Raw genomic sequence first — 23858 nt, forward strand, 5'->3', positions numbered from 1 at the left:
GCCAGTGCTTCCAGAAATTCCAGCCTTCCTTCCCTCAGTATCCTTGGATGCAACTCATCTGGCCCTGGTGACTTATGGGTGAGGCGGTGGTATTGTCACTGGACTAGTAATCCAAAGACCCAGGGTAATGCTTTGGGGATCTGGGTTTGAATCCCAGATGGTGAAATTTGAATTCAATAAAAACCTGGAATTAAAAGCCTGATGATGACCACGAAACCTTTATCGATTGACGTAAAAATCCATCTGGTTCACTAATGTCTCTTAGGGAAGGAAACCTGCCATCCTCACCTGGTCTGGCCTACGTGTGACTCCAGAACCACAGCAGTGTGGTTGACTCTCCGATGCCTGCTAAACTGCTATGAAGTCTAAAAGAAATGAAACCAGACAGACCACCCGGCATCGACAGAGGCACCGGAAATGACATCGGCAAACTCAGCCTTCCTTACTAACATCTGGAGGCTAATGCCAAAATTGGGAGAGCTGTCATGCAGACTAGTCAAGCAGCAGCCTGAAATAGTCATACTCATGGAATTATACCTTACAAATAATGTCCTGGATGTCACCATCCTTGGGTATGTCTTGTTCCACCAGCAGGACAGACCCAGAAGGGGTGGCAGTACAGTGCTGTACAATCAGGAGGGCGTTGCCCTAGGAGTCCTCAACATTGACTTCGGACCCCATGAAGTCTCATAGCATCAGGTCAAATATGGATAAGGAAGCTTACCGCACCCCCTTAGCTGATGAATTAGTACTCCATGTTAAACAACACTTGGAGGAAGCACTGAGGGTGGCAAGGGTGCAGAATGTACTCTGGGTGGGGGACTTCAATGTCCATCACCAAGATTGGCTTGTCAGCACCACTACAGACTGAGCTGGCTGAGTTATAAAGGACATAGCTGCTAGACTGGGTTTGTGGCAGGTGGTGAGGGAAGCATGAAGAGGAAAAAACATACTTGACCTCATCCTCACCGACCTGTCACAGATGCATCTATCCATGACAGTATTGGTAGGAGTGACCACCGCACAGTCCTTGTGGAGACAAGTCCTGCCTTCACATCGAGGATACCCCTCCATTGTGTTTTGTGGCACTACCACTGCTAAATGGGATAGATTTAGAACAGTTCTAGCAACTTAAGACTGGGCAACCATGAGGCGCTGTGGACCATGAGCAGCAACAGAATTGTACTCAACCACAATCTGTAACCTTGTGGCCTGGCATATCCCCACTTTACCATTACCACCAAGCCAGGGGATCAACTCTGGTTCAGTTAAGTGTGCAGGTGGGCAGGCTAGGAGCTGCACCAGTCATGCCTAAAAATGAGGCGTCAACCTGGTGAAGCTACAACACAGGACTACGCGTGTGCTGAACAGCATAAGCAGCAAGTGATAGACGGAGCTAAGTGATTCCACAACCAACAGATCAGATCTAAGCTCTGCAGTCCTGCCACATCCAGTCGTGAATGGTGGTGGACAATTAAACAACTAACTGGAGGAGGAGGCTGAGGTATTTGCAACAATCTTCATCCAGAAGTGCCAAGTGGATGATCCATCTTGGCCTCCTCCGGAGGTTCTCAGTATCACAGATGCTAGTCTTCGGCCAATTCGATGCACTTCACGTGATATCGAGAAATGGTTGTAGGCACTGGATAGTGCAAAGGCTTGGGCTCGGACAATATTCTGGCAATAGTACTGAAGACTTGTGCTCCAGAATTTGCTGTGCCCCTAGCCAAGCTATTCCAGTACAACTACAACACTGACATTTACCCGGATTTGTGGAAAGTTGCCCAGGTATGTCCTGTTTGTTTAAAAAAAAGGACAAATCCAACCTGGCCAATTACTGTCCCATCAGTCTATTCTCAATCATCAGTAAAGTAATGGAAGGGGTCATCAGCAGTGTTATCAAGCAGCACTTGCTTAGCAATAACCTGTCCACTAATGCTCAGTTTGGTTTCCGCCCGGGTCACTCAGCTCCTGACCTCACCATAGTCTTGGTTCAAACATGGACAAAAGAGCTGAACTCCAGAAGTGAGGTGAGAGCGACTGCCCTTGAGATCAAGGCATCATTTGACCGAGTGGCATCAAGGAGCCCTGGCAAACTGGAGTCAATGGGAATCGGGGGGAACTCTCTGCTGGTTGCAGTCATACTTAGCACAAAGGAAGATAGTTGTGGTTGCTGGAGGTTAATCATCTTCGTTCCAGGACATCACTGCAGGAGCCCCTCAGGATAGTACCCTAGGCCCAACCATCTTAAGTTGCTTCATCAAGGACCTTCCTTCCATCATAAGGTCAGAAGTGGGGATGTTTGCTGATGATTGCACAATGTTCAGCACTATTTGCAGCTCCTCAGATACTGGAGCAGACCATGTCCAAATGCAGCAAGACCTAGACAAAATCCAGACTTGGGCTGACAAGTGACCAGTAACATTCATACCACACAAGTGCCAGGCAATGACCATCTCCAACAAGAGAGAATCTAACCATTGCCCCATGACATTCAATGACATTACCATGGCTGAATCCCCCAACATCAACATCCTGGGAGTTACCATTGACCAGAAACTGAACTGGACTAGCCATATACATACTGTGACTACAAGAGCAGGTCAGAGGCTAGGAATTCTGTGGCGAGTAACTTGTCCTGACTCCCCAAAGCCTGCCCATCTACAAGGCACAAGTCAGGAGTGTGATGGAATACTCTCAACTTGGCTGAGTACAGCTCCAACAACACTCAAGAAGCTTGACACCATTCAGGACAAAAGCAGCCTGCTTGATTGGCACCCCATCCACAAATATTCACTCCTTCCACTACTGATGCACCATGGCAGCAGTGTGTACCATCTACAAGATGCACTGTAGGAACTCAGCATGTCTCCTCAGACAGCACCCTCCAAGCCCTCGACTGCTACCATCTAGAAGGAAAGGGCAGCAGATGCATTGGAACGCCACCATCTGGAAGTTTCCCTCCAAGCCACTCACCATTCTGACTTTGAAATATATTGCTGCTCCTTCACTGTCGCTGGGTCAAAATTCTGGAACTCCCTCCCTAACAGCACTGTTGGTGTACCTACACCACAGGGACTGCACCAGTTCAAGAAGGCAGCTCTCCGCCACCTTCTCAAGGTCAGTTGGGGATGGGCAATAAATGCTGGCCTAGCCAGCGACGCTCACACCCCATGAAGGAATAAAAAAAAGCTTAACCTAAAATGCAGTCAGCCTATCTAATACTTCCCTTTTATCAATTTTTAGCCCTCCAGAATCTCAACTAACTCGTCTTTGACTGTGATTTGGGTGGAAGCTTCTTCCTTGGTAAAGACTGGTGCAAAGTATTTATTTGGTACCTCAGCCATGCACCCTGCCTCCATCCATAAATCCTCTTTTGGATCCCTAATCACCCCTGCTCCTCCTCTTTCCAACCGTTTGATATTTATTTGCCTATTAGAAGACTTTTTATATTCCCTTTCATGTTAGCTGTCAGTCTCTTATATTGTCTCTTCACTTCTCTTATTTGTTTTTCACAACTCCTCTCAACTTTATCTATTCGACCTGGTTTTCAATTATATTATTCACCTGACATCTAATATGTACCTTTTTCTGCTCCATCTTTCTACCTCTTTTGCCATCCAGGGTGGTCTGGATTTGTTTCCCTTGTGGGAATGTACCTTGACTGTTTCTGAACTATCTCCTCTTTAAAAGCAGCCCATTGTTGCATTACAGTACTTGGGCCAGTTCTGATCTCACTCCTTTGAAGCTGATCCTTTCCTAGTTAATTATTTTTATTTACACCTTTGTCCTTTTCCATAGCTAACATAAACCTTACGATACTATGATTGATCACTGTCCCCTAAATGTTCCCCTGTTGGACCCTTGGTTCACTTGATCCACCTTATTCCCTAGAACCAGCTCTGTAATGCCACCATGTTGAACTGGAAACTTACTGATCTAGAAAATTCTCCTGAACACATTCTAGAAACTTTTTCCCCCCTCTGCCCTTTATTACTATCTCAGTTCATATTAGGATAATATATCACGTGGAGTGAATTGAATTTGCTGGATACTGGTATCTGGGATGCTGGGATCAGGAAGCAGAGGTGGACCATCTGTCTAACTGAAGACGATTGCAAACCCTTTAGCCTTATCTTTTGTGCACTTGTGCTTGACTTGCCCCCATCATGCACCATGGGGATGTTTGTGGAATCTCCCTCTCCCATTTGTTGTTTAATTGTCCATCACTGTTTGTGACTGGATGTGGCATGACTGCAGAACTTTGATCTGCTCTGTTGGTTGTGGGATTGCTTATCTCTGTATATGGCTGCTGCTTCTTCTAGCATGTTTGCAAATCCTGTGTTGTAGCTTCACCAGGTTGGTACTTCATTTTTAGCTATTCCTGGTGCTGCCCCTGGCATGCTCTGATACACTCCTCATTGAACCAGTGTCTGTCCTTTGGCTTGATCTAATAGAGCAACAGATATGCTGTACCATGAGGTTACAGATTGTGGTGGAGTACAATTCTGCTGCAGCTGATGGCTCACAGTGCTTCGTGGTTGTCCTGTTTTGAACTGCTCAATCTAATCTGAATCTATCACGGTGATAGTGATACACAAGACAATGAAGGGTGCCCTCTGTGTGAAGGTGGAACTTTGACTCTACAAGGACTTACTGGTGCTCCTACCTATACTGTCATGGGCAGATACATCTGCAGCAAGATAAATAGTGGATGTGGTCAAGTAGGCTTTTTCCTCATGTTGGTCCTCTCATCACCTGTTGCAGGCCCAGCCTGGCAGAGATGTCTTTTGGAACTTGGCCATCCTGCTCAGTGGCTGTCACCGAGCCAGCCTTGGTGCTGAGTTTTGAAACCCCCCACTGGGAGTGCATTCTGTGCCTCTTCCAAGTGGTATTCAACATGGACAAACGCTGATTCATCATTTGAAAGAGGTGGGTAGGTGGTAATCAGCTGGAGGCGTCCTGTGATATTTAACCCAATGCCATGAGGCTTCATGGGGTCAGGAGTCAACGTTGAGACTACTAGGGCCATTCCCTCCTGACTGTATTCCAATGTGCTGACACTTCCTTTAGGTCTCTGCTGCTGGTGGCTGCTGGTGGGACAAGGTATACCCAGGCATGGCGATGGAGGAGTCTGGAAAATTGGTTCCAAGGAATGATTTGGTGAGTATGACTGTCAGGCTCAAGTGTGGAACAGCTCTGCTAATTTCAGTATAAATCCCCAGATGTTAGTGAGGAAGACTTTGCAGGGTTGATTGGGCTGGTTGTGCATTTATCATGATTGATACTGGACAAATATGTCTTGTTTTATTTTTTGACTTTTCCATGGTACTTGGATACAACTGGCTTGGTAGGCCATTTCAGGGGGCAGTTAAGAGTCACACAAGTCAGATTGTGTAAGGATGGCAGATTTCCTCCTAAAGGACATTTGTGAACCAGATTTTGAACCTCAGCGTAAACATAAGAACATAAGAATTAGGAGCAGGAATAGGCCATGTGGCCCCTCGAGTCTGCCCCGCCATTAAATAAGGTCATGGCTGATCTGCCCCAGGCCTCAACTCCTCTTTCGTGCCAGCACCTCATAGCCCTCAACTCCCCGATAGCTCATAAATCTAGCTACCTCCTTGGTAGTTTTATGGTCATAATTATTTTATTCCAGATTTTTATTTTAAATTAATTGAATTTAAACTCCTCCCTGTCACTGTGGTGGGGTTTGAACTCATGTCTCTCAAGCAAAAGTCCAAGCCTTTTGATTATTTGTTCAGTAACACCAGTATGCCCATATTCCTGGTATGGAACATCTTGTGTGTTATTAGGGTTGCATTCATTCAGGTAAGTGGTGAGTATTCCATCACACTCCTGACCTGTGGCTTGTGGAAGGTGGAAAGGCTTTAGAAAATCAGAAAGTGACTTACTCGCTGCAGAACTCCCAGCCTTTGACTTGTTCTTGTAGCCAATGTGTTTATGTGGATGGTCCAGTTAAGTTTCTGGTCAATGGTGATGCCCTAGAATGTTGATGGTGAAGGATTGAGCGATGGCAACATGTTAATTGTGAAAGGGAGCTGGAGAGCCTTATCTTTTTGGAGGTGGTCATTGCCTGGCACTTGTGTGCTGCAGATGTTACTTGCCACTTAACAGCCCAAGCCTGAATGTTGTCCAGACTCTTATGCATGTCAGCATGGACTGTTTCCGTACTACATTTGAAGATAATAAAACTAATACTATGCAGTTATCAGGGAATGTCTTCACTTCTGATTGTATGATGGTGGCAAGGTCATTGGTAAAGCAGCTGGAGATGGTTGAACTTGTGATACTACCCTGAAGAACTGTTGCTGTGATGCCCTAGGGCTTAGATGACTGACCAACAACCATGCAGCAATTTCCCTGTTTAGTAGGTATGATTAGCCAGTGGAGAGTTTTCCTCTGATTTGCTCTGATTTCAATTTTGCTAAGGCTTGTTGATTTTACACTCGGTCAAAAGCTGCCTTGCAGTCAAGGGCAGTCACTCTCTCCCCTTAGCTCAAGAACTCAACACTTTTGCCCTTGTTTGGATCAAGGCTATAATGAAGTCTGGAGCCAGGTGGACCTGGTGGAACCGAAACTGAACATCTGTCAGCAGGCTTTTTGAGAGAAGTATGGCTTAATAGCACTGTTCATGACACCTGCATCATTTAACTCATGATTTCGAATAGACTGATGAATTGTGAGGAGACTAATTTAGCTTTCCACCTATATTTATAAATGTGTATGCAGTATGCTAATGCTGATATAATGCGATAACTTCTCGCTGCCAATGTATTCCATTTGAGATTTGGAATTCGTTATATGTTTCATTATGTGAGAAAGCTATGTTATACAGTACATAATATAGTACTACCTTTCTCATTCTAAATGCTGTAATGAACGTAAAAGCTGTTGATAGAAGTTTAGGGTTTGACTTAGATACTTTCTTGGGTGCAGCATTGCTTCTCAATCCCATAAAAAGTCTGAACATTGTTACGGACAGGAGGGGGTTGAAGTTAAAACAGCTCTGATTTCTCTCTCGCCACCCGTCCATAAACAGGAAGGTATTTTTGATTTCCCCCTTTATAAGTGGTGACGTATTTTCCCCAACCCTTCGGTTTTTGGAGTGATCCAATCCTCTATTAATAACCCCACAGCAAACTCGAGATGGGGTAAAATTAGAGAGTTAGTTTATTTTACACACTTAAAACATGGAGAGGGGGTGTTGCTCTGTATCCTGGTACATTCACACAGTAAAAGAGGCTTAAGGGAAAGAAAGAGCTACAGGGCAAAGATCACAAATAAAATAAGAATTATTGTTTCGCCTGAGTCCAGAATTAAAAGTCCAGTGGTGTATTCCTTCAGAGAGGTTAGCTGGCTAAAACTGATGCGGGGTGATCCACTTTTCCAGTAGCGGGCTGACTTCCACGATGGGAGAAGTACATAAAGTTGAATCAGTCTTGTAGTGGGCACTGGTACCAACGTTTAGAGGTTCCTATAGAAAAATAGTGTAGATGAGGGCTTGGCAATTTAAGCCAGGATAGAACTGTTTCTCCTGCTGCTTTGTTGATGGAAGATGGCAGACTTCCTGGATTCAGCCCCACAAGGCAGGTTCTGGAAGCTTGGTTTAGGTTGGGGGTGGCGGGAGGAGGTGGTCTTCTGACATAACTCTCATTTCTTCCCCTTGGCTTGGATAAAGGATGTCTGTTCCTGGTCCGGATTCTTGAGATGGTTAATGTTGCATCCATTAATAGGTAATACGGGGAGGCAATGGTGTAGTGTATTGTCGCTGGACCAGTAATCCAGAGACCCAGGAAAATGCTCTGGGGACCCGGGTTCAAATCCTGCACAGCAGGATTCAATAAAAATCTGGAATTAAAAGTCCAATAATGACATTTGTCATTTGTTGTAAAAACCCATCTGGGGTTCACTAATGGGAAGGAAATCTGCTGTACTTACCTGATCTGGCCTACATGTGATCTGACCCACAGCAACGTGGTTGACAAAATGCCCTGTAAAAAAGGGAAATTAGGGGCGGGCAATAAATGCTGGCCTAGCCAGCGACGCCCACATTCCATGAATGAATAAAAAAAAGTTTCAGCGGTTTAGGGTCCTTTGTCCTCGCACATATACTGTCTCTGTTGGCTAGAGCTCTGCCTTGGAAATGTAAAAGGAATTTGATTTCTGCAGTCACAAGTCACATTAGTGCCTCTTTAGAGATAACAAGATCCTTGCTGTTTTCTGAAGACTAGAAATTCCTTTTGTGTGAGCCGTAGCTAGTCAGGCTTCAGTCAGTGTAAAAAAAAATGTCTTCATGTCTTCTGGGCATGAGAACATCTAATGTTTAGGGGTGTGCCCATACTGTTCAAAATCAAACTATATGTTTATGTATCTCAGAGTGGTAATTATAGGACCCCTTTGTGATCGGAACTAAATGCTTTTTACATTTGCTTCTCCCAACATTTTTGGATACAGAGTGAACTACTTGATAAGATGTCAATGTATCAGTAATTATTTTTTTTAGTTTTTATGACAAATTTATTGAAATGCAGAAAACGTATAACGGAATGAAATCGGTCATCCAAAAAGAGACTTTTTAGTGTTTAGAATTTTAAATAATAAAAAAAAATCACAAAAGCAGAACAGGCAGACAAAATTACCTTGGTAAAGACAATTGCTAATTTAAACAGGTGATGGGCATTGGTTCTCCCATCAAAACAGTATAAATAGATACAACTGGAACATTCTTGTTTGGAAAGGACTGAAGTAAGTTTGGAGCACTGAAGAGTTGCCTTTATAAACCAGCTTGTAGTAAAAGATGAGCTTTGGACTCATTCTTCTACGACAAACACTTATTGTGAGTAACAGATCAGGGCAGATACAAATGTTAAGTGATGTATTTCACTGTTAGCAAGTAAACATGCTGTGTAACTCTTAACAGTAAATTCCACTTAACGTTCAAAATATATTTCCCCATCCCCTGGCATATTGTTTTAGACTGCTACTAACTGAGAAAAGAGATTAAGGGGCTACCTGTATTTTGAGGTTCCAGCCCTGGCCCTCATGTGTCTGTCTCAGCCTTTTGTCGTAAGTTATGTCTTCCCTGTGACTCTGGGAAATAGAGGAGTGGTGCCTTTGACACCTTACTTTTCAGGGATTCACCAAACTGCCTCTTTTCCAAGCATGTCCACTCAACAGGCAGTTCATGCTGTGTTCCACGTGAATAGAATTGTCCTCAAGACAAGAGTTGTGAATATTTGTTTGCGTAGTTGAAAAAATTTTGCCTCTGGTGATCCTGGCTAATGGATCTACTTCTTGTGAAGTTGTGTGTGTGTCTGTGATCGCCCATACTGACAAGTCCGGCATTAATATGCATTCTGCAAAACTTGTAGCCCTTTTTTTAACTTGTGCCAATTCCTTTTAAAGACATAAGCCTTAAATAAAATCTCTGCAATCCTTTGCATAAAAAAATGATCAAAGGTATTAATGCTATATTGAAGTGTGCATCCAAATTGTAAGAAAACTAGTAAATCTACCTCTTTTGATATTCAGTACTTTTTAATGTTTTCCAAAAATACCGTAGCAAGTTTGTTTCAGGTAGTCGGCATTTTGTAATATTACAGTAATAGAGTCCAGCCAATGATACCTTTTGTTAATGTTGATATGGGGGAGTAAAATATTTATTTTAGGAATGTGTGCTTTGAATTCTCATTTCAGAAAATGTAACCTGCAAGAGTTGGTAGCTGTGGATGACTGGAGTAGCTTTATCAATATTAACAGAGACTTTTGATGAGAGTATATGCTAAGTTTTTACCATGACTTCCAAAGAGTAAAATCTCATTCCTGGGAAATGCAGGGGGAGCATTTAGATGGATCTGGGTATCTGAAACTATAACTTTGGCTGGGATGTTATGTGCCCGCTGGTGTCAGGCATGTTTGGTGGCATGAGTGAACAATATGGCGGGATTGGTTTCACGATGGTGTGAAACCAGCTTGCAATCGTCCGCTCAGCCCACCGATGGGCCGCGTTTCCCGCCTTTGGACGTTGGGAACCTCATTGTAATATGTCTGCATATCATTGTTAAGCCAGCCCGCTGGAATTCCATCCTCTATCTGCATTGGATGGCCAATCTCTTCTGTGCAGCATTGGTACTGATCACCACTGCCACTGTCTCCCAAGTCAAGTTGGTCACGCCATTGCCCATCCTGCGGCCAGAGTGGGGGTAGAGGACATAGCGGGAGTCTTCCACGGCATCCAAAAGGTGTTCCAGTGACGCGTCATTAAATCTGCAGTCTTTTTGCCTTTTGTGGACATCTTCCCTGCAGTAGTCCTGGACTGGAAGCATGGAGATGTGTGCGCCCTTCTGGACTTCAAACATGGCGCCCAGCGTGATGGAGCAACGAGGTGATTGCGTGGTGGGTAAATGACAGCCCATCCCCCATTGAAATGGCGTGTTTCCCAGGAATGCATAAGTAATGTGGCGGGTTTGGGACAGTACGGCGTGAAAACCTGCCATCGTGGCTGGCAGGTAAAACGATATTCCACCTGCTCACTGCTGCACAAATCTGGGACGATATGTCCTTTTGTTTAGATACTCCAGACCAAATTTAAACAGCCTTAATAACAATCAAGCTGAAGTTGAGAATTACTTGGCACGTGACAAAAGAAGAAGCACTTGGTTTATATAGCAACTTTCACAACCTCAGGACATTCCAAACCACTCAGCAGCCAATGAAGTACTTCTGAAGTGTGGTCACTGTTCTAATGTATGAACCATGACAGCCAATTTGCACAGAACAAGGACATACAAACAGCAGTTTGGTGATTTCAGAGAATCGCAGAAATTTTACAGTGCAGATGGAGCAGGCCATTTGGCCCATCGTGTCTGCACTGGCTCTCCGAATGAGCAAGTAGTACCATTCTCCTGTCATTCGCCCATAAACTTGCGCATTGTTCCTTTTCAAGTAACAACCTAGTCCCCTCTTGAATGCCTTCACCACACACTCAGGCAGTGCATTCCAGACCTTAATCACTCAATGTTTTTTCTCATATCGCTTTTGCTTCTTTTGCCAATTGCTTTAAATCTGTGCCCTCTTGTTCTTGACCTTTTCACGAGTGGGAACAGTTTCTCCCTATCTACTCTTTCAGCTAGTAATTCAATTCTCTTTTGATTACCTTTATTGAACTGCCCTCCACCACCCTTTCAGGAAGTTTGTTCCAGACTCCAACCACCCTCTGGGTGAAAAAATTTTTCCTTGCATCACGTTTACTCCTTTTACTGGTTATTTTGAAACTGTGCCCTCTAGTTCTTGATGCTCTCTTGAGTGGGAACAGTTTCTCACTTGTTACCCTGTCCATACCCCTCAGGATCTTGAATACCTCTATCAAGCCTCCTCTTAGTCCTTTCTCCAAGGAGAACAGCCCTAACCTCTTCAACCTATCCTCTTAGCTACAGTTCTTCATCCCTGGAATCATTCTTGTGAATCTCCTCTGTGCACTGTCCAATGTTTTCACATCCTTCCTCAAGTATGGTGCCCAGAACTGGATGCAGTGCTTCAGATGAGGCCTAATTAGTGTCTTATACAAGTTCAACATGACCTGCTTAATCTTGTACTCAATGCCCCTATTAATAAAGCCCAAGATGCTATATGCTTTATTAACTGCTCTCTCAACATGCCCTGCCATCTTCAATGACCTATGTACCTCTATTCCTGCACCTCCTTTAGAGACTCTCCCTTTATTTTATACTGTCTCACCATATCTTTCCTGCCAAAACGAATCACCTCACGTTTCTCTGCATTGAACTTCATCTGCCATTTGTCTGCCCAATCCACCAACATGTCTTATGTTCTTTTGATGTTCAAGACTATCCCCATCACAGTTGACAATCATTGTGTCATCTGCAAATTTTTAAATCATGCGCTGCGCACCACAGTCTAGGTCATTAATATATATCCGGAAGAGCAAGGGTCCCAACACTGACCCCTGAGGGAGTCTACTGCAACCCTTCCTCCAGTCTGAAAAGCAACCATTTCTCACTATTCTGTTTCCTATCACTCAGCCAATTTCTTATCCAAGTGTCCACTTTCCCTTTTATTTCATGAGCTAGGATTTTGCTCACAAGTTTGTTGTGTGGCACTATTAAATGCCTTTTGAAAATCCAAAAACACTGCATCAACAATGCTTCCTTTATCAACCTTCTCTGTTACCTCCTCAAAAAACTCCAGCATGTTAGTTAAACATGATTTTCCCTTAATGAATCCATGCTGGCTTTCCTTAATTATCTTGCACTTGTCTAAATGATTATTTATTTTATCCAGTACTATAATTTCCAGAAGTCTGCCTATCACTGAGGTCAAACTGACTGGCTTGTCATTGCCGGCTTTATCCTTGCACCCCTTTTTGAACAGGGGTGTAACATTCACAGTTCTCCAGTCCTCTGGCACCTCCCCTGTGTCGAAAGAAGACTTGAAGATTATCACCAGTGCCTCTGACATTTCTCCCCTCACCTCCCTCAGTATTAGACCATAAGACCATAAGACATAGAAGCAGAAATTAGGCCATTCGGCCCATCGAGTCTGCTCCACCATTCAATCATGGCTGATAAGTTTCTCAACCCCATTCTCCCGCCTTCTCCCTGTAACATTTGATCTCTTTACCAATCAAGAACCTATCTATCTCGGTCTTAAATACATTCAATGACCTGGCCTCCACAGCCTTCTGTGGCAATGAATTCCATAAATTCACCACTCTCTGGCTAAAGAAGTTTCTCCTCATCACTGTTCTAAAAGGTCTTCCCTTTACTCTGAGGTTGTGCCCTCGGGTCCTAGTCTCTCCTACTAATGGAAACATCTTCCCCACGTCCACTCTATCCAGGCCTTTCAGTATTCTGTAAGGTTCAATCAGATCCCCCCTCTTCTAAACTCCATTGAGTATAGACCCAGAGTCCTCAAACGTTCCTCATATGTTAAGCCTTTCATTCCTGGGATCGTTCTCGTGAACCTCCTCTGGACCGTCTCCAGGGCCAGCACATCCTTCCTGAGATATGGGGCCCAGAATTGCTCACAATATTCTAAATGTGGTCTGACCAAAGCCTTATAAAGCCTCAGCAGCACATCCCTGCTTTTATATTCTAGTCCTCTCGAAATAAATGCCAACATTGCATTTGCCTTCCTAACTACTGACTCAACCTGCAAGTTAACCTTAGAGAATCCTGGACTAGGACTCCCAAGTCCCTTCGCAATCCAGATTTCTGAATTCTCTCCCCATTTAAAAAATAGTCTATGCCTCTTCTTCCTACCAAAGTGCATGACCTCACACTTCCCCACGTTGTATTCCATCTGCCACTTCTTTGCCCATTCTCCTAACCTGTCCAAATCCTTCTGCAGCCTCCCCGCCTCCTCAATACTACCTGTCCCTCCACCAATCTTTGTATCACCTGCAAACTTAGCCAGGATGCCCTCAGTTCCTTCATCTAGATCATGAATGTATAAAGTGAAAAGCTGTGGTCCCAACACTGACTCCTGCGGAACTCCACTAGTCACCGGCTGCCATTCTGAGAAGACCCCCTTATCCCCGCTCTCTGCCTCCTGCCAGACAGCCAATCTTCTATCCATGCTAGTACCTTGCCTCTAACACCATGGGCTCTTATCTTACTGAACAGCCTCCTGTGCGGCACCTTGTCAAAGGCCTTCTGGAAGTCCAAGTAGATAACATCCATAGGCTCTCCTTTGCCTAACCTACTCGTTACCTCCTCAAAGAATTCTAACAGATTTGTCAGGCATGACCTCCCCTTGATGAAACCATGCTGACTTTGCCCTATTTTACCATGCACTTCCAAGTATTCTGAAATCTCATCCTTAATAAGGGACTCTCAAATCTTACCAACGACCGAGTTCAGGCTAATTGGCCTGTAATTTCCCATCTTTTGCCTCACTCCCTTCTTAAACAGGGGGGTTACATTAGCGATTTTCCAGTCCTCTGGGACCCTCCCTGACTCCAGTGATTCCTGAAAGATCGCCACTAACGCCTCCACTATCTCTTCAGCTATCTCCTTCAGAACTCTGAGGTGTAATCCATCTGATCCAGGTGATTTATCCACCTTCAGACCTTTCAGTTTTCCTAGCACCTTCTCTTTGGTAATGGCCACCATACTCATCTCTGCCCCTTGACTCTCTTGAACTTTGGGGATGTCACTCGTGTCTTCCACTGTGAAGACTGACGCAAAGTACCTATTCAATTCCTCCGCCATTTCTTTGTTCCCTACTACTACGTCTCCAGCGTCATTTTCCAGCGGCCCAATGTCCACTTTTGCCTCTCTCTTACCCTTTATATATCTAAAAAAACTCTTGCAAACTTCTTTTATATTACAGGCTAGTTTACCCTCATATTTAATCTTCTCCCCCCTTATTTCTTTTTTAGTTGTCCTCTGTTGGTCTTTGTAGGCTTCCCAATCCCCTGGTTTCCCACTGCTCTTCGCCGCATTGTATGCTTTCTCTTTAGCTTTTATGCTGTCCCTGACTTCCCTTGTCAGTCATGGTTGCCTCGTCCTCCCTTTAGTATGCTTCTTCTTCCTAGGGATGAATTTTTGCTGTGTCTCCCAAATTACTCCCAGAAACTCCTGCCATTGCTGTTCCACTGTCTTTCCTGCTAGGCTCATCTCCCAGTCAATTCTGGCCAGCTCCTCCCTCATGCCTCTGTAGTTGCCTTTATTCAACTGTAATAACTGTATTCTTGGATGCATCTCATTCAGTCCTGGTACCTTATCTGTTTTAGGTAAAGTTAGTCTTTCCAACACTACCTCCCTCTTGATTTTAAATTCTTCTCGTGTACCAGTTACCTTCTGTCTCAACTCGGCCTGGGTAGCAAGTTCTTCCTTTGTGGAGGCAGATGCGAAGTACCTGTTCAACACCCCCGTTATTTCTCCAGCCTCCACATGCAAGTCTTCTTTTTTGAGTCCCTAATCGGCCCTACTCTTTCTTTTATCATCCTTTTATTATTTACATGCTTATAGAAGACCTTGGGATTCCCTCTCATGTTCGCTGCCAGCCTCTTTACATGTTCTCTCCTTGCTTTTCTAATTAGTTTCTTCACTTCCCCTCTGGTCCTTCTATATTCAACCCAATTCTCCATTGTATTTTCCACCTGTCACACGTGTGCTTCTTCCTTTTCATCTTTACTTCCATCTCTCTCGGCATCCAGGGCACTCTGGATTTATTTGTCCTACCCTTCCCCTTCAAGGGAATATAACTTGACATTGCCTACAATACTTTTTCTTTGAAGGTAGCCCATTGTTCAGCCTCTTTCTTTTCTGCCAACATTTGATTCCAACTCACTCGATTCAAATGCATTCTCATGCCATTGGAGTTGGCTTTCCCCCAATTAATTATCCCTGCTCTGGATTGTTCTCTGCCCTTTTCCAAGATTAACCTAAACCATTTGATACAATGGTCACTGTCCCCCTAGAGGTTCTCCCACTGATATTTGATCCACTTGGGCCAACTCATTCCCTAGAACCAGGTCCAAAAGTGCATGTCCTCTCATTGGACTGGAAACATATTGCTGTAGAAAATTATCTTAAACACATTCCAGGAACTCTCACCCCTCTTGTCCTTTTGTACTATTCCTATCCCAGTCTATATTTGGATAATTGAAGTCCCCCATTATGATGACTCTATAACTTCTGCACCTCTCAGTAAGTTCTTCGCAAATTTGTTCCCCTACATCCCTTCCACTAGTTGGTGGTCTATATACTACACCAATCAATGTTATTGCACCTTTTCCATTCCTTACCTCTGGCCAGAGAGATTCCGACCTTGACCCCTTTGGAACATCCTCTCTCTTCAGTACTGTAATGCCGTCTTTAACCAATACTACCACTGCCGCCGCCGCCCCCCCCCCCACTCTTTCCTGTCTCTCCTAGATACCTTGCACCCAAGAATATTTAACACCCAGTCCTGCTCTTCTTTGAGCCAGCTCTCTGTTATAGCAGTAACATCATAATTCCATTTGTCAGTCTGTGCCTGCAGTTCACCAATCTTATTAATCACACTCCATGCATCCACATACATGCACATTAGCCCTGATTTAGTGGGAAAATAAAAAAGCCTTGTTCTGATCCCATCTAATGACTTACTGTTGCCTACTTTAATTCTATCAAGTTCTGCAAGTATTCTCTACCTTTATGCAACTCTGATATATCCTTGTTATCAGTTGATAATTCACTACTTCCCACTACCAGTTTTTCTCCTTTGCACTCTGAATTTCCCCCCAGGTTCCCATCCCCTTGTCAATCTAGCTTAAACCTTCCCCAACAACACTAGCAAACCTCCCCGCAAGGACACTAGTCCCAGTCCTGTAAAGATGTAACCAGTCCTTCTTGTACAGGCCCCACCTGCCCCAGGACCGATTCCAGTCCCTCAGAAATCCAAAGCACTCCCTCCCACTCCATTTCTCCAGCCATGTGTTGAACGGCTGAATCTTCCTGTTCTTACGTTCACTAACATGTGGCACTGGGAGTAATCCTGAGGTTGCTGCTCTTGAGGTCCTGCTTTTTAATTCCTTTCCTAAGTCCCAGTAATCTCCTTTCAGGACCTCATCCTTTTCTCTACCTATACAATTGGTCCCAATTTGGACCACAACCTCTGGTCGTTCACCAACCCCCCCCCCCCTGCCAAAAAGAATGGCCTGCAGCCGATCTGTGACATCCTTGACCCTGGCACCAGGGAGGCAACATAACATCCTGGAGTCACGTCTGTGGCTGCAGAAACGCCTGTCTGCTCCCTGAACTATGGAATCCCCTACTACTATAGCATTTCCATTCTTCCGCCTCCCCTCTTGTGCAGCTGAGCCACCTGTGGTGCCATGGACTTGGCTCTTGCTACAGTCCTCTGAGGAACCATCTCACTCACCAGTATCCAAAATAGAAAAACGGTTAGAGAGTGGGATAGTCTCAGGGAATTCCTGCACTAACTGCCTGTTTAACCTAGATTGTCTGGCGGCCACCCATTCCCCCTCTGCCTGTGTATTTCTTAGCTGCGGTGTGACCACCTCTTTAAATATGCTATCCACGTAATCCTCAGCCTTGTGACTCCAGCCGCCGCAACTTGGAGCTCAAGTTTCTGAGACTGGTGGCACTTTCTGCAGATATAGTCATCGAGGGCACTTTGTGCCTGCACGACTTCCCACATCCCCCAAGAAGCACATTACACATGGCTGAGCTGTACTGACACACCTTATACTTTATATAAAGTGTTTACCACCGTATTTATTAATTCATTTTAATTATTATCTTAATTTAGAATAATTCCTATGTACACCGCAATTTACTGTGTTTATTTCAATCACACTCCTTCTCGCACTCTTAACTTTCCAGCTCTGTTCTCAGCCTTGCCCCTCCTCAAACTCTTTTAACTCTCCGGCTCCGCGCTCAGTCTCACCCCTTCTCTCACTCTTTTAACTCTCCAGCTCTGCTCTCAGTCTTGCCCCTTCTTGCGCTCTTTTAAGTCTCCAACTCCGCTCTCCTTTTTTTGAACAAGGGTGTAAAGTTTGCAATTCTCTACTCCTCTGGATGACCAGATAATCTGTTTAACACCCTGTTACGATGTTGATTGAGGGATAAATATTGGCCAGGTTACTGGGAATAATTCCCCTGCTCTTCTTCAAAATAGTGTTATCAGATCTTTTACATCCACCTAAGAGACCAGCCAAAGCCCCTGTTTAATGTCTTTTCCACAAGATGGCACCTCTTAAAGTAGAGCATTTCCTCAGTATTTCACAGTGTTAACTTAGATATTTGTGCTTGAGCCTCAGCGGGGGGACTTGAAGCTGGGACCTTCTGGCTCAAGTGAGTGTGTTCCCAATTGAACCACAGCTGGCTTGTGATGATGACCTGTCTTTAAATTTATTGGATACAAGTGAAAAAGCGTCTACAGCCAGCTTCAGTTTGAACAATCAAAATGTCTGTAGTGTCTAAACAAAACATAAGAGGATAAAAAAATTGCCTGCGCCTATTTTTGTCATCACACATCAGAAGCAAGAGGCCTGAGGATTGAGGACATTAGCCCTTGGGCTATTTGGGCTGAGCTGCTGGCAAGGGTTGCAGACATCAGTGTTGGGGCACCTGTCTCACCAGCAGTGACCCTAAGCTGAGCTGTGCTATGCACTTTGTGTCTGAGATGGGAGTGGGTTATTTCCAGGCCTCCACTTTTGATGCTCTGAGTGCTCATTGTATGGCAGTGGTATGTGAGTATACCAGGTATATATTTGACGTACATGGCAGAGGCTTGATATCATCATCTGTGACTCGGCCTTGAGATGTCTAGCCTCTGATGCCCTCCCAAAGCAGCACAAGGAAGTTCTGGAAGTTGACAGAGTGACGATTTGATTCTATACTGATGCTTCATTATGTATAGTATTATGTACATTAATCTCTATCTGCACTGTTGGAAGAATAACATTGTGGAAGTTTCCAAATCCTTTGCGCTACAGATGGACCAATGTTGTGTTGACTTTTATCCACATAACTGGAAATAGTCGGAATCTCTTCTTTGTATTGGAAGACTCTTTTGGAAGCTTTATTGTATGTTGTGTGTTTTTTAGCCCACTGTTGTTTGATACTTAGCTGCTCATTATCTTCAGCCTTGTTGATAGAGTCCTGTAGAACTTGCTTAAAAATATTGATTAGTTCCTGAGGTACGAGTTCAGTACCTGCTGACACTTCTCGACACCTGTTTAAAAGAACATTAATAGAGTTAAAGAAATTACATTGCTATTTTATATTAAGCTACACATTAATAAATAAATATCTTTTTTATAGCCATACATTAAATTATTTGAAATATTCAGTTGTATGGAAATGGAAATTGTTCTAGCGCTGCCCACTGCACTTTGCACTAGTCACATGTGTGTGACACAGACGCCCCTGCCACTTTTCCAGGGACGGTGAATACTAACTGACTTAGTGAACTTTCCCTTCTTATTTTCAATTTGTTTCTGATTCTGATCCAATTAGAGGAAATCATGGTCAAACTCTTTTTAGAACTCTGGTCAGACCAAACCTTGAATGCTGTGTCCCGTTTTAGTGACTAAAACTCAAGAGAGTCATTTAAGCGCTTGAGGCAATGTGGAAAAGATCATCAAGCTGACCTTAGTATCAACGACCTCAGTTATGACATGAGAGAAGTTGGCTCATTTCAACCTCCAAAGTGGCAGGTGATCATATTGAGGTATCTAACTTTGGTATGGAGATGGTAAATAGAAAAATTACACTAAAATTCAAGAGTAGAATAATGGTGTTGCAGGTTTGAATTAGTAATATGTGCAAATCTAAAATTGTTTGCATGAAGTTTTTTGCACAGTAAATACATGGAATGAACTATGTTGTGTGTGGAAGCGATAACGCTATAATTGTTTCTTTTAAAAAGAGGGGTTGCTGCAATGGGGGACATTAAAAGGGTGATTCTGGATAGTTATGTTGAGCTCGACCGAATGGCAGTCCTTTCAGTTATCTTGTGATCTTGCTGTGCAACAAATCACTGTCAACATGCACTCAGATGATGAACAGCTGAATGTTGTTTTTCATTTGTCCACTAGGAGGTGTTACCAGTTTGTGTCTTGTACCTCTATTTCATTGTATTGTTGCATCAAATGTGCAGTTGAAATGATAAGCAACTTTTGTCATTCATATTCAGAGTAAAGGATTGATTGAACTGATTGGTGTATAAATTTTTGAGCCAAATTTGCCCTTGGCATTAAAGTTGCATTTCCAAAACTATTGAACAAAGGCAACCTAGTTTAACTTTAAATGCTGCAGGGAATCCTGTGTTTGCTGCACCAGACAAAATCATCTTGAACAGCAGTGCTGGCAATCTCTGGATGACATGCAGATGCTTTATAGGACTAGACTGACTCTTCGTTGCGATACTGAGTGCTGCACTGTTGGAGGTGCTATCTTTTGATAAAACATTAAACTAAGGCCCCACCACCCCCTCAGGTGGACGTAAAAAATCTGCTGACACTTTTTTTATTCATTCTTGGGCTGTAGGCTTCGCTGGCTGGGCCAGCATTTATTGCCCATGGGAAGGTGGTGGTGGGCTGCCTTCTTGAACCGCTGCAGTCCATGTGGTGTAGGTACACCCACAATGCTGTTAGGAAGGGAGTTCCAGGATTTTGACCCAACGACAGTGAACAAACAGTGATATATTTCCAAGTCAGGATGGTGAGTGACTTGGAGGGGAACTTCCAGGTGGTGGTGTTCCCATCTATCTGCTGCCCTTGTCCTTCTAGATGGTAGTGGTTGTGGGTTTGGAAGGTGCTGTCGAAGGAGCCTTGGTGAATTCCTGCAGTACATCTTGTAGATGGTACACACTGCTGCTATTGTGCATCAGTGGTGGAGGGACTGAATGTTTGTAGATGTGGTGACAATCAAGTGGGCTGCTCTGTCCTGGACAGTGTCAAGCTTCTTGAGTGTTGTGGGAGCTGCACTCACCCAGGCAAGTGGGGAGTATTCCATCACACTCCTGGCTTGTGCCTTGTAGATGGTGGACAGGCTTTGGGGAGTCAGGAGGTGAGTTACTCATTGCATGATTCCTAGCCTCTGACCTGCTCTTGTAGGCGTAGTATTTATATGGCTAGTCCAATTCAGTTTCTGGTCAATGGTAACCCCCCAGGATGTTGATAGTGGTGGATTCAGTGATGGTAATGTCATTGAACATCAAGGGGCGATGGTAGGATTCTTTCTTATTGGAGATGGTCATTGTCTGATACTTGTGTGGTGTGAATGTTGCTTGCCACTTGTCAGCTCAACCCAGGATATTGTCCAGGTCTTGCTGCAATTAGATATGGACTACTTCAATATCTGAGGAGTCGGAAATGGTGCTGAACATTGTGCAATCATCAGTGAACATCCCCACTTCTGACCTTATGATGGAAGGAAGGTCACTGATGAAGCAGCTGAGGATGGATGGGCCTAGGACACTACACTGAGGAACACCTGGAGCTGAGATGACTGACCTCCAACACCCACAACCATTTTCCTTTGCGTTAGTTATGACTCCAACCACTGGAGAGTTTTCCCCTGATTTCCATTGACTTCAGTTTTGCTAGGGCTCCTTGATGCCACACTCGGTCAAATGCTGCCTTGATGTCAAGGGCAGTCACTCTCACCTCACTTTGGAAGTTCGTCTCTTTTGTCCATGTTTGAACCAAGGCTGTAATGAGGTCAGGAGCTGAGTGGCCCTGGTGGAACCCAAACTGGGTGTCAGTGAGCAGGTTATTGCTAAGCAAGTGCCGCTTGATAGCACTGTTGATGACCCCTTCTATTACTTTACTGATACTCTTTCGAGTTATCAACAGTCTCAGATTGCAACTCTTTTGAGTACAATCACAGTTCTTGGTTTCCGGGAGTGGGACATGAACCCACAACCCTCTGATTCAAAGGCGAGGTTGCTATGAACTGAGCCACAGCTGACGATGGAGAGTAGACTGATGGGGCAGTAATTGGCCGGGTTGGGTTTGTCCAGTTTTTTGTGTACAGGACATACCTGGGCAATTTTCCACATAGCTAGGTAGATGCTAGTGTTGGAGTTGTACTGGAACAACTTGGCTAAGGTGCGGCAATTTCTGGAGCAGAGGTCTTCAGTAGTATTGCCGGAATATTGTCAGGGCCCATAGCCTTTGCAGTATCCAGTGCCTTCACCTGTTTCTTAATATCACGTGGAGTGAATTGAATTGGCTGGACACTAGCATCTATGATGCTGGGGACCTTCAGAGGAGGCCGAGATGGATCTACCACTTGGCACTCCTGGCTGAAGAGTGTAGGAAATGCTTCCACCTTATCTTATGCACTGAAATGCTGGGATCTCCCATCATTGAGGTTGGGGATATTTGTGGAGCCTCCTCCTCCAGTGGGTTGTCTAATTGTCCACCACCATTCACAACTGGATGTGGCAGGACTGCAGAGCTTAGATCTGATCATTTGGTTGTGGGATCGCTTAGCTCTGTCTATTTCGAAGATGATCCAGGGAAGTTCTCCCGAGTGCCCAGGCTAATAATTATCTCTTGATAACGTGTCTAGGCTCATATTTATCCCTTGATAATTCCTTACTAAAACAAAATATCATTTTCACATTTCTGTTTGGGGAATTTTGCTGTAGCCATTTACTACATCACAACACTGACTAGTATTCCATTGTACTTCATTGGCTGTAAAGCATTCTGGAATGTCCTGAGATTGGGAAAGGTGCTATATCAATTCTAGCCTGTCTGTCTTTTCTATTACCAAAGAGGGTCAGCACTGGTAGAAGCTGGGGAGCAGACCACTTGGTTGACTTCTGGTTGCAGTTAAGACCAAAGTACTGGAGGACCTAAAGAGGACATCTAGGAGTGGATGTTGGGTGTGGGGGAATTAAAGCAATACTGTTGTGAATTGATGCACTCTAGTTCATTCTATTGTGTAACCAAACAAATCCAACTTAAAAAAAAAAAATCTACTCACTTGCAAAGCACAGCTTCAATGTGATGGGCATGGATTTTTGAGCACAAAAATTTCAAGTGACTTTGATCTTCAGGTTGAATAGAAAGTTCCTGACTCAGGCAGCTGGTAGGTTTCTGGATTTTCTGTTCATCACTGGATAAATTGGCTAGCCTTTGGGAATCTTTCATGTACTGTGTTAATTCCATCATAAGGGATTCCGTTACATGTTTTGCTTTTGCTTTTTGAATGGGTCTGAGACACTCGTGTTTTGATCGCATCATCCACTCAAATAAAGTCATGCTGTAATTCAGATGAATGAGAACAAACATTTTAGTCTTTTGAAATTCATATGTCAGCATCTGACTGTTTAGAATCTCTAAATGAAACTTCTATGCAAAAATTAAAGTTACAGGGGCATCCCTTTTGCTTAACATTTCAGGAGCTGAGTTGGTTTGGAATTAATAAGCCAAATTTAACTGTACTTTGGCAAGTCAAACAGAAAACATTTGCTGAAGATTACTTTCTAAAATGTAATTTGTATTTCAAGGAGACAAAAAGCATTTTCCATGTTCTGATTGTTTCAATTCATTTTAAAATTTTGTTCAGATTAGTCACAACTAATGACAAATCAGGAACGACAAAGCAATAATGTAGTTGGCTCTCCATAACATTTAATTAAAATTTTCCAGTACTTTTACTTCTCTTTAGTCAGCATCGTGTAATGTTGCCACACTGCGAGGCTGAACACATTATAAGCTTTCAGCCATTTGATCTTGCTAAAGAGTAGCTCTTTAGAGTAGTACTGGCTGCTGGAAGATATCCATGAAATAAAAACGTTTAATAATTCTTTTATGTCTGCTCCTCTACCCCATGAGAAAATTCATTCCTTGCTTGGCAGCAATCGGAACCCTCAGTTGAGATTGCTTGATGTGCAAAGAATTGCGAAGGAGAACCTGCTAATGATTATTGCTGAAATTGGTGCAGCAGTTCATGGTGCCAGCAGACTGTCCTTGCATTTTATGTCTACAAATAGAATTGAAAATTCCTGAAATGTCACTTACAATAATTTCTTTGTGCTTGATTGTGCTTCAGTATGAAATATATTTGCTTAATTAATGCCTGTGTTAGTTTATCAACTAGTACAATGCTGAAATAATCTTCAAATCTTCTTACCTTTTAATTTGTTTTCCTTTTGACATTGGGAGAAATATCTTAAGATGTGATCAACTAATCGGATTCTTCTGTGCAGCTGAGAGAAGCCGTTGGCAGCTAATATTTATTGACAGCTGATGTTCACTGTTGTATGTAGTTTCCAGTGAGCAACCTCATCTGTGGAAGGAAGATCCAGCTCTGTTGCAAAGTAGCTTGATCTATGTTGTG

At 43.7% G+C, this 23858-nt stretch overlaps 2 protein-coding genes across 5 annotated transcripts in view; one reads left to right on the plus strand and one right to left on the minus strand.

Annotated features, from left to right (window-relative positions):
• Positions 1-23858, plus strand: part of tdrd9 (tudor domain containing 9) — a 223383-nt gene that overhangs the window by 13362 nt on the left and 186163 nt on the right. The window lies entirely within an intron of this gene.
• On the minus strand, positions 18429-22777 carry rd3l (RD3 like). Its single transcript, XM_078563378.1, has 2 exons — positions 22500-22777; positions 18429-18732 (listed from the first exon to the last, which is right to left on the minus strand). The coding sequence occupies exons 1-2, from the start codon at positions 22775-22777 to the stop codon at positions 18429-18431; spliced, it is 582 nt and encodes a 193-aa protein (XP_078419504.1).

Source organism: Cetorhinus maximus, chromosome 18 (genome assembly GCF_964194155.1).
Source record: "Cetorhinus maximus chromosome 18, sCetMax3.hap1.1, whole genome shotgun sequence".
Lineage (NCBI taxonomy): Eukaryota > Metazoa > Chordata > Chondrichthyes > Lamniformes > Cetorhinidae > Cetorhinus > Cetorhinus maximus.